Raw genomic sequence first — 12014 nt, forward strand, 5'->3', positions numbered from 1 at the left:
TTTGCTCAAGGAAGAAAATAATTCCTCCACAACGTGTATTTTTGAATAACACTAGCTCTGGGTAGCATCTGTTTTAATTAGAAATGTGCAGCTTATGGAGAGTTGCTCTACATCATCCATCTAATATTCAGAACTACAATGGATGCCAAATTGTTTTAGAATTTCCATGTTAGTTGGACAACTAAACGGTGACTATAAAAATTTGGATATCTAGGCCCATCAAATACTGTTTTCTAATAAAAAAAATTCACTGTCTTGGAGAATTCTTTTTAAACTCTTGATTTATTAGTACAGAGGCATGTTATGTTATGTATTTTAGTGAACTAGATTGGAGTGCCCATATTTGACATTTTTTGAATCATTCACTTTCAGAGGGAATATTAAATACAAAACACCAACTAACTAAATGTATTAGTTTCCTAATGCTGTTGTAACAAGATTGCTGCAAATTTAGTGACTTAAAACATTGCCAATTTGTTATCTTCCCATCTGAAGGTCAGAAGTATGAAGTGAGTGTCACTGAACTAGAGGGAACTGTTGGCAGGGCTGCATTCTTTCTGGAAGCTCTAAAGGAAAATCCTTTTCTTTGTCTTTGCCAGCTTCTAATTCTGCCTACATTTCTCTAATTTCAAAGCCAGTGTGTTCAACAACAAGTTGAGTGCTTCTCATGCTGCCAATTTCTCTGATTCTCTTGTGATTACATTGTGATTACATCCATAAAATCTAGGATAAGCTCTTCAATGCAAAGGATCTGATAAGCAAAATTCTATGTGTAACCATGATTCTCCTTGGCTTGTCACCTAACATATTCACAGTATCGGGACTTAGGATATAGATATGTTTGCATGAAATTTTTTTTGTCTACTATGTTGAACAAACTTCTTTCATGTAGTTGAGTCATGTACCAATGCCATCTCACTAGTCCAAGTGATCAATTTCAGTTCACAATTGATCATAATGAAAGGACTAAGAGTCAAAGGGAGCACATAAGCAAGTCTAGTACCTGCTAACACTAACCGATAGAATAAATAAAGGGGAGAGTGATCCAACATGGGAAGTGAGATACTCAGCAGACTCCTAGAATGGCAGATGTCCTAAATAGCACTCTGGCCTCAGAATCAGCCCTAAAGGCATTCCGATCTGGCTGAAAAGCCCATCAGAGTATTTCAGGCATGGAAAGCCAAGACACTCTGGCAAAAGATCTCTGTGAGTGAGATCTCAGTGGAAAGAACAGGTCTTCAAAGAAGGAGGTACCTTTCTCTGAAGGGAGGAGAGAACCTCCACTTTGACTATGACCTTGTCTAAACAAGATAAGAGTCGGAGAACTCAAGGGGCTTCCATAGCCTTGGAAACTCATGACTGGAGCATAGGGGGATTGCTGATGCCATAGACAGGAGTGTCAATTGGTAAAGTCAACAACAGGAGTCACTGTGCACTTACTCCTCATGTAGGATCTCTGTCCTTAATGTGCTGTGCATTGAGATTTAATGCTATAACGAGTACTCAAACAATATATTTCACTTTGTGTTTCTATGGGTGTGCAAACTGTTGAAATCTTTACTTAATGCATACTAAACTGATCCTCTGGAAAAAAAAAAAAAAAAGAAAAGAAACTATCAACTCCCAACTTGACTCTCACTGGGATTAAACATGACAATAGGTCTGATCTGATTTCATCATCATTTAAAAAAATCATCCATTATTTTTCACTTTATGTTTCTGTGTGGGAGCAAACTGTTGAAATCCTTACTTAATGTATACTAAGCTGATCTTCTGTATATTAAGATAATCGAAAATGAATCTTGATGTGAATGGAAGGGGAGAGGGAGTGGGAAAGGGGAGGGTTGTGGGTGGGAGGGACGGTATGGGGGGGAAGCCATAGTAATCCATTATTCGTACTTTGGAAACTTATATTCATTAAATAAAAGTTAAAAAAAAAGAATGCTTAAATAATACATTTTTATTATGAAATTTGTGGAGATCAACAAAATATCTAAGACTTTTAAGTACCCTTCCTATCTTGTGCACAATATTTGACTATAAAATAAATAATTTCTGCTTTTAATTAAAAGGAAGCTTATTAAAATTATAACATAGTAATCAAAAATACATTTCTTTCTCAAATCAATAAAGGAACAAAAATGGCTGGTGAGATGATGGATATATTAATATGCTTGATCTCATCATTCCATATTATACAAATATATAAAACATCACATTGTGTTCTATAAATATAATTATTTGTTAAGTAAAATAACAAAAGGAAAGGGGAAAAGTCGAGTAAGCTTAACTCAGAAGAATAAAGGGTTAGTAGCACTTCCAGGAGATTGAATTTAAAGGGCCAGAATTCTAATTTAAAGTGTAATCATGGGAAAGTATAGACAGCAATTATTTAAATGGTCAGAAATGTCTCAAAGCAATCTGCTATCTTTGAAAAGACTATCCTGTGTGTCTGAATATATGGTACAAAGTCTACATAGTTTTAACTTTTATCTTTATAACCCACAAAAAGCACAAAAGAAACAGCATGTTCTCAGGATTTTTGGAGGTCTAGACAACCCTAGAGTTTACCTTAGTACCTATTTCATTTGGTTAAATAAGGGATGGACTGAGAAGCCCAGTTTTGAAAGGGGAAGTAGAAAGCAACGAAAATATACAAACATTTCCCTATTATTTCCTTCATGAGTTATCTTTTTATGAAAAATAATTATTTTCTAACTATAGACCTGGACAATGAAAAAGACTTTCCTTTCCTTCCTGAAAGGAAAAGCCAGAGGCCACACTGAGTTTGCCAAGAACTAGCTCATTTTGACATAAACTGGAGCAGGTACTGTGATCACAATTTGGATTAAGGTGTCGTCAAGGTGGGACCAGTAGCTCTTCGGGTGTTCAGATACCTAAATCAGCCTGGAAATACTGGCTACCCTGGGTTTGGGCATGGTTTGCCAAGTTCCCTCTTTGCTGTTTTATGGGGGAAAAGTTTTGAAATAGACCTTTTGTTCACAGTATGCATATTCAATTAGATTTTGAAGAACCTAGTATTTTCAGATTTGACATTCATATTTCCAGCTACCTGCTTGTCTAACAAGCATACAATTTGAGGGCTTGTGTTGTGGCACAGGGTGTTAAGTTGCTGCTTGTGGTACCCAAATCTCATACCACAGAGTCCCACTAAATTTTAAAATCTGTCAAATCCCATTCACTTCCCTTCTTCCACAGAAGTACTGTGATTTTTTAAAAGATTTATTTATTTGAAAGGCAGAGTTACTGAGAGAGAGGAAGAGAGAGACAGAGAGACAGAGAGAGAGAGACAGAGACTGAGAGAGAATATCTTCCATGTGCTGATTCACCAAATGGCTGCAACCACCTGGGCTGTGGCAGGCCAAAACCTGGAACCTGGATCTGCATCTGGGTCTTCCCCTATCGAAACGCCATGGTGCCATGTTTTTTGTATCTTTTAATAACAAAGACACCACCAGGGCCCAGGGCAGTCACCCCACCTCACTCCTCCCCACATACCCACAGGTCATAAGGGAAGACTAATACGTTCGCCAGGAGCCCATGGAACTGCTCCTCCCTCCACCCATGGAAATCCCGAGCTGCATGTAGGGGTAGGGGGCGGAATCCTGGAACCCCGATTTAAACCTGCGTGGGAATTGGCCCTTTTCTTATAGGTCATATTTTGCACACATGGGTCAACCAGCTTTATGAAGAACCACATAACTTTATTGTAAACAAGGTGCAAACCAAAGGGAGGAAACAGGTGAACGTGTGGAACGCACAACACGCCCGTCAGGTCCCGGGGCGTCACCCCGTGGCAGTGGGACAGTCTCACCCACCCCGGCCCAGCGCGAGCTGGTGGAGGTACTGCGCCATGCTGGCGTCCGGGCCCCATCCTGCGCAGGTTGGTCAGGGCTCACCCAGCTCCTTGATGTGCTGCACCTGCTGCTGCAGACGCTCGGTCTCCAGGTCTCCAGCAAGTGGCAGAGGTGGGCGTCCTCCCTGGCGGCGGCCGGCTGGTGCAGCTCCAGCAGGCTCTGGTTGACGCTCTTGGCCAGGTAGAAGGCGCTCTCCAGGGCCCGGAGGCCACCCTCCCAGTCGCTGTTCTCAGGCTCGGGGATGGGGCGGAGGAGGATGCGGCCCCCGCGCTGGTTCTGCAACCTCATCATCATCTCTGCGCGCTCCCTCGGTCCCTGAGCGCCGCAGGAAGTCGTCGGCCAAGCCCGTCAGCGCCACGTCGTCGCCGGAGAAGTAGAAGGCCATGGACTGGGCCACGTAGGAGGTGTAGAGCCACAGGTGGATGTGGCTGGGGACGGCGGCCTCGCGGTCGCGCTGGTAGTTTTGCTTCATGTTAGAGGGCTCGGCGGCCATGGCGGGTGATGGCACTGGCAGCAGGGGCTGCGGTTTCAAGGCAGCGAAGGCAGCGTGTTTAGGCGGGCCAAGCAGCAGACAGAAGATTATGTACAGTCTGTGTTGAGAGAGAGGGTTTCTGGGTGCCTTCAGGGTCTTCAGACCGAGGGCCTTCTGAGGGCAGACTTCCGGTTGGTTGAGGAGAGCTTCCAACTGATGGGGCAAGCTTCTGATTGATATGTGTTGGGGGGTGGTGTTCGAAGGCAGGCAAATATGGCTGCGTCAGAACTGAACGTACGTAGAGGAGGCCGTTACTGGGGTGTGGTATGGGATGACTGAGGTCAGGGCTCAAAAAATCATTGGTCAGATTCAGAAAGTCATTGACAAGGATCGCAGGAGACACTACAGCGTCTGGCCTTTACTGAACTTCTATTTTGCAGGCACACTTCTAGTGTCTAAAAACACGTTCATGACTGGACAGTACGAGAGGAAGTGGGTACTGACACCCATTTAAAGAGCTATTACAGGGGCCACAGGTTGGGCCACACCCTGCAGCTCTGGAATCCCATTTGAGCACCCGTTTGAGTCCCGGCTGCTCCATTTCAGATCCAACTCCTTGCTAATGAGTGGGAAGGGAAAGCAATGGATAATGGCCCAACTGCTTGGGCCCCTGCCCCTACGTGGGAGAACAAGAAGTTCCTGGCTTCTGCCTGGCCCAGACCCAGTGGTTGCCACTATCTGGGGAGTGAACCAGAAAATGGAATCAATCTCTCTCTCTCTCTCTCTCTCTCTCTCTCTCTCTCCTTTCCTGCTCTATAACTCTGCTTTCTAAAATTCATTACAGGGAAGGGGTGGGACGCTGTGGTATAATGACTTACCAGAAAAAAAGGTTCTCAAAACAAAGCTAAAGAGACATAGTCTTCTAGAGTTCCACATCACTGTCAGAAAATACAGATCACAATAATGTATTATATACTGTATAAAGACCTGGAGGAGAGGACCTGCAAGTCTCCAAACATGGAGGAAGCACGGAAGGATGGGATGCTGATTATCTGATTTGACCAGCTTGAGCTGTATGTGTACATTGAAATACTGCCCTGTGTCCCATGAAGATGTACAAGTATTACGTGTTCACTGAAAATTAAAAAAAAAAATTCCCTAATGAAGTGAGATGTTACCAGTATTAAATTAGATGATGCATATAAGTTGACACTAATATTGCACTTAGCTCATTGATTGCCATCAATATGTGGATGCTATTTTTAGATTTGCCTGTTCCTTAAAAATTATCTAGTAATTATGTAAAAAGTAAATTTAATGTTTTTTTTTTCTCTCTCTCTTCTAGTTAGCCTGGTGAACTTTTTCCCCCAGGGTCGTTCCCTCTAGTCTCCTCTTTCCGCTTGCCTGCTGGTGTCTCAGGCTATTGAGGTTCAGCTCACCTCGCGTTCCAGCGCTGGTGTGTTGAGTCTGCCGCTGGTGTCCCGAACTGTGGGCTCCCACACTCTCCACGCAGGTTCACTGTGAATCACTCGTTCCAGAAGAGTTTCTTCTGCTGTTTCCTCCCCTACTCTTCCTTGAACCTGCAGTATCTCCACTTTTGTTACACTGTCTCTCCCCGGACTATCAGTGTGCTCCCTTCCTATTCTGCAATCTTGCCTGAAAAACCCACGGCCAACATCCTATTGAATGGGGAAAAGTTGGAAGCATTTCCACTGAGATCTGGTACCAGACAGGGATGCCCACTCTCACCACTGCTATTCAATATAATTCTGGAAGTTCTAGCCAGAGCTATTAGGCAAGAAAAAGAAATTAAAGGGATACAAATTGGGAAGGAAGAACTCAAACTATCCCTCTTTGCAGACGATATGATTCTTTATTTAGGGGACCCAAAGAACTCTATAAGAGATTATTGGAACTCATAGAAGATTTTGGCAAAGTAGCAGGGTATAAAATCAATGCACAAAAATCAACAGCCTTTGTATACACAGGCAATGCCATGGCTGAGGAAGAACTTCTAAGATCAATCCCATTCACAATAGCTACAAAAACAATCAAATACCTTGGAATAAACTTAACCAAGGACGTTAAGGATCTCTACGATGAAAATTACAAAACCTTAAAGAAAGAAATAGAAGAGGATACCAAGAAAGGGAAAAATCTTCCACGCTCATGGATTGGAAGAATCAATATCATCAAAATGTCCATTCTCCCAAAAGCAATTTATAAATTCAATGCAATACCAATCAAGATACCGAAGACCTTCTTCTCAGATCTGGAAAAAATGATGCTGAAATTCATATGGAGACACAGGAGACCTCGAATAGCTAAAGCAATCTTGTACAACAAAAACAAAGCTGGAATCATCACAATACCAGATTTCAGGACATACTACAGGGCAGTTGTAACCAAAACAGCATGGTACTGGTACAGAAACAGATGGATAGACCAATGGAACAGAATTGAAACACCAGAAATCAATCCAAACATCTACAGCCAACTCATATTTGATCAAGGATCCAAAACCAATCCCTGGAGTAAGGACAGTCTATTCAATAAATGGTGCTGGGAAAATTGGATTTCCACGTGCAGAATCATGAAGCAAGACCCCTACCTTACACCTTACACAAAAATTCACTCAACATGGATTAAAGACTTAAATCTATGACCTGACACCATCAAATTATTAGAGAGCATTGGAAAAACCCTGCAAGATATAGGTACCGGCAATGACTTCTTGGAAAACATCCCAGAAGCACAGGCAGTCAAAGCCAAAATTAACATTTGGGATTGCATCAAATTGAGAAGTTTCTGTACTTCAAAAGAAACAGTCAGGAAAATGAAGAGGCAACCAACAGAATGGGAAAATATATTTGCAAACTATGCAACTGATAAAGGGTTGATAACCAGAATCTACAAAGAAATCAAGAAACTCCACAACATCAAAACAAACAAACACTTAAGAGATGGGCCAAGGACCTCAATAGATATTTTTCAAAAGAGGAAATCCAAATGGCCAACAGGCACATGAAAAAATGTTCAAGATCACTAGCAATCAGGAAATGCAAATCAAAACCACAATGAGGTTTCACCTCACCCCAGTTAGAATGGCTCACATTCAGAAATCTACCAACAATAGATGCTGGAGAGGATGTGGGGAAAAAGGGACACTAACCCACTGTTGGTGGGAATGCAAACTGGTCAAGCCACTATGGAAGTCAGTCTGGAGATTCCTCAGAAACCTGAAGATAACCCTACCATTCAACCCAGCCATACCACTCCTTGGAATTTACCCAAAGCAAATTAAATTGGCAAACAAACTAGCTGTCTGCACATTAATGTTTATTGCAGCTCAATTCACAATAGCTAAGACCTGGAACCAACCAAAATGCCCATCAACAGTAGACTGGATAAAGAAATTATGGGACATGTACTCTATAGAATACTATACAGCAGTCAAAAACAATGAAACTCGGTCATTTGCAACAAGGTGGAGGAATTTGGGAAACATCATGCTGAGTGAATTAAGCCAGTCCCAAAGGGACAAATATCATATGTTCTCCCTGATCGGCAACAACTAACTGAGCACCAAAGGGGAAACTTGTTGAAGTGAAATGGACACTATGAGAAACAGTGACTTGATCAGCTCTTGTCCTGACTGTTAATGTACAATATAATACTTTATCCATTTTAGTATTTTTTTTGTTCTAGTACCATTGGTTGAACTCTGTAATTAACACACAATTATTCTTAAGTGTTTAAATTTTAACTGAAAAGTGATCCCTGTTAGGAATTTGGAAAACATTATGCTGAGTGAAATAAGCCAATCCCAAAGGGACAAATACCACTTGTTCTCCCTGATAGGTGACAACTAACTGAGCACCAAAAAGGAAACCTGTTAAAGTGAAATAAACACTATGAGAAACGGTGACTTGATCAGCCCTCACCCTGACTATTGATGAGCAACTTAATATGTTATCCCTCTTAGTATTTTTTTTGTATGTTCTACTTAATACTTTTGGTTGAATTCTGTATTCAATACACAATTACTCTTAAGTGCTGAAACTTAACTGAAAAGTGATCGCTGCCAAATATAAGAGTGGGAATAAGAGAGGGAAGAGATGTGCAATTCGGGACATGCTGAAGCTGACTTACCTCAAACGGTAGAGTTAGAAACATACCAGGGGATTCCAATTCAATCCCATCAAGGTGGCATGTACCAATGCCATCTCTCACTAGTCCCAGTGATCAATTTCTGTTCACAATTGATCATAATGATAGGACTAAGAACCAAAGGGATCACATAAACAAGAATAGTGTCTGCAAATACTAACTGACAGAATAAAAAAGGGAGAGAACGATCCAACATGGGAAGTGAGATACACAGCAGACCCATAGAATGGCAGATGTCCTAAACAGCACTTTGGCCTCAGAATCAGCCCTTAAGGCATTTGGATCCGGCTGAAAATCCCATGAAAGTATTTCAGGCATGGAAATCCAAGACACTCTGGGGGAAAAAAAAAAAAAAACCTAAATGAAAGAACTCCACGAGTGAGATCCCAGTGGAAAGAACGGGTCATCAAAGAAGGAGGTACATTTCTCTGAAGGGAGGAGAGAACTTCCACTTTGACCATGGCCTTGTCTAAATATGATCAGAGTCAGTGAACTCAGGGGGCTTCCATAGCCTTGGCAGCTCATGACAAGAGCCCAGGGTGATTACTGATGCCATAAACAAGAGTGTCAATTTGTTAAGTCAACAACAGCAGTCACTGTGCACTTACTCCTCATGTAGGATCTTTGTCCTTAGTGTGCTGTACGTTGAGATTTAATGCTATAACTAGTACTCAAACAGTATTTTTCACTTTATGTTTCTGTGTGGGAGCAAACTGTTGAAATCTTTACTTAATGTATGCTAAACTGATCTTCTGTATATAAAGAGAATCGAAAATGAATCTTGATGTAAATGGAAGGGGAGAGGGAGTGGGAAAGGGGAGGGTTGCGGGTGGGAGGGATGTTATGGGGGGGAAGCCATTGTAACCCATAAGCTGTACTTTGGAAATTTATATTCATTAAATGAAAGTTAAAAAAAAAAAAGAAAACAAAGAGAAGTGTTCCTCAACAGTCTATATGAAGGTTGATCTATGTTGTTACTTCTTGGAGGTGATTTTGTTTTCCACCCTTCCTCTTTCCCCTTCCTCCCCCTTCTTTCCTTTTAGCAACTTAATTGTCTTTGAAGAAGAATCCAAGGATGATACATCTTTTGTGAGCTCTTAGACATAACTATTACTTATGTGGCATAATAATATCCTCCTTTTAAAACACTAAAAGGAAGCGATTCTTGAGAACAAGTTTTACTATTAAGTTTCATGGTAAAATTCTTTGGGGACAGAGGTCCTGCATAGGAAATTAATACACAGTGACTCTTGTTGTTTATTTATTTATTTATTTATTTTGGCCCTGAAAAGGGCCTTTGGGTGGGGGTCTTGGGCTGTGGGGAGCTCAGCTGCTGAAGCCGTAGAGCGTGCGGCCCTGGCACTTGAGCGTGTAGACCATATCCATGGCCATGACCGTCTTGCACTTGGCATGCTCCGTGTAGGTGACTGCATCGTGGATGACATTCTCCAAGAAGACCTTGAGCACGCCGTGGGTCTCCTTGTAGATGATCCCTGAGATGCACTTGATGCCGCCACGCCGGGCCAGGTGGCAGATGGCGGGCTTGGTGATGCCCTGGATGTTGTCTCGCAGCACCTTGCAGTGGCGCTTGGCACCGCCCTTGCCTAGGCCCTTCCCACCCTTGCTGCGTCCAGACATGTCGAAAGCTTCCTACACTCAGCTAGAAAGTGGTCTCTTGTTGTTTATTTCATAATGACCACTCCTATGTATGACATGAGTAATCACCTAAGGCTCTTGACATGAGCTGTCTCAGCTATGGAAGCTTTCTGAATCCACTAGCTCAACAAGGCAGTAAGCAAAGTGGAAGTTCTCTCCTCTTTTCAGAGAAAAATACATCCTTCTTTGGTGGCCCCTTCTTTCCATTGGGATCTTACCCAGAGGGGTCCTTTATGTAAGACATCTTTTGCCAGAGTGTGCTGGCTTTCCATGCCTGTTATGGCCCCCCTGGGCTTTCCAGCCAGACTGGAGTGACTTAAGTGCTGATTCTGAGGTCAGAGTGCTACTTAAAGTGATTGTCATTCTGTGAGTCTACTGTATTGACTGTTTCCCATGTTGGAGTCTTCTGTCCTTTTTAATTCTGTTTATTATTGTTTCCATACACTCGGTCCTATTTGATCACTTGATCCTGTCTTACATTGTGTATTGTCAAGTCTCCCCTGCCCAGCACATTGCATCACATCTCGTCTCCTCTGCCACATGTCATACCATGTCACCTCTGCATCCCACAAAGCATCTTGTCTTCTCAACTCCACCTCACATCATTTCTCTCAATGTGCTCACCACATCCAGTCTCATCTCTTCCATGACCCATGTCTTGTCCCTTCTCTCCTGTGCCCACCATGTACCATCCAGTCTGATTTCTTCAGCCCCACGTGGCACCTCACATCTCCTCTGATCTGCCACGTCTCATCTCCTCTGCCTTGCCCATCAAATCACATCTCCTCCACCCTAAGTCATGACATACCTCCTAGCCTGTGCCTACAACAGCCCATCTTGTCTCCATGGCCCACAGTGTTCTGATCATTCTCCTGTCCTGTGCTCACCATGTCCTATTCTGTGTCTGTGATCCTGCACAGCACATCACACCTCCTCTGCCCCACATGTCACATCTAATGTCCTCAGTGCCCTACCACTCCTCCACCTCCCCTCACATCTCCTATCCTCTGCCCACAGCACCCACTCATATTAGAAGGAGCAAAAGTTGTCCTCCTCCCCATTTACATCTCCTGTCAATGAGCCCTGCCTCCACCACCACTAGGTCTTCTGTCTTGGACTCCCCTTCCTCTTACCATGTTTTATTTTGCATGATCTCCAACTCATGCCAATCATCTCTAGAGTTGGGAACACTTTCATGCTTGAGTTGCTGGCTCTGAGTCTTGTCCCTCTCTTGGAGAATATGCTTAAATACACTGTAAATCCACGCCTTTACAATCTGTGTCGTGACCCTCTTGCCCCTCCAAGACTCAAACAAGGAACTCATGTCCACCCACTGGGCTGGATCAGCTGCCTGCCTGTCATTACCAGTGATGTTCCCATGACTTCTGGTAGACAGTAACCAATATTATGTGCAATATCATGTCCTCCATCCCCCAAGACTCCACCGCTCAGCATTTACACACTGTTGGCCCTTGATTCCAAGGCCCCTGCTTCCTCAAAAAGGTCTATATTGACGCCTGAGCTTAGGTTTCCCTTTTCCACCTTGTCTTTTATACAATGACATTTTAATGAATAAAGTCTAAAAGTTCCATTTTTTAAAATATAAAATACTTTTATTGAGGCACCCAAATATAATTTTAAGTCATAATCATAGGGGTAAAAAAAAAAGTAGCATGCTATGTGACTTTTGAGAATGGGAATAAAATAAGAGCATATGTCAGCAAACATTTGTTGCCTCTATTTGAAATGAAGTTCTCACTATGAAATTTCCATTTAGACACTTCATATCTGGCAAATCACTTAGCATGGATAGTTTTCAATTTGGATAGGAAAAAGGG

At 42.5% G+C, this 12014-nt stretch overlaps 1 protein-coding gene across 1 annotated transcript; it reads right to left on the reverse strand.

Moving 5' to 3' along the window:
- Positions 1 to 9846: 9846 nt before the first annotated feature.
- LOC100340438 (histone H4-like) lies at positions 9847 to 10158 on the reverse strand. The gene has a single exon (XM_002720012.4). It carries the CDS (start codon positions 10156 to 10158, stop codon positions 9847 to 9849), a length of 312 nt encoding a protein of 103 aa, XP_002720058.1.
- Positions 10159 to 12014: the final 1856 nt, after the last annotated feature.

Source organism: Oryctolagus cuniculus, chromosome X (assembly GCF_964237555.1).
Source record: "Oryctolagus cuniculus chromosome X, mOryCun1.1, whole genome shotgun sequence".
NCBI lineage: Eukaryota > Metazoa > Chordata > Mammalia > Lagomorpha > Leporidae > Oryctolagus > Oryctolagus cuniculus.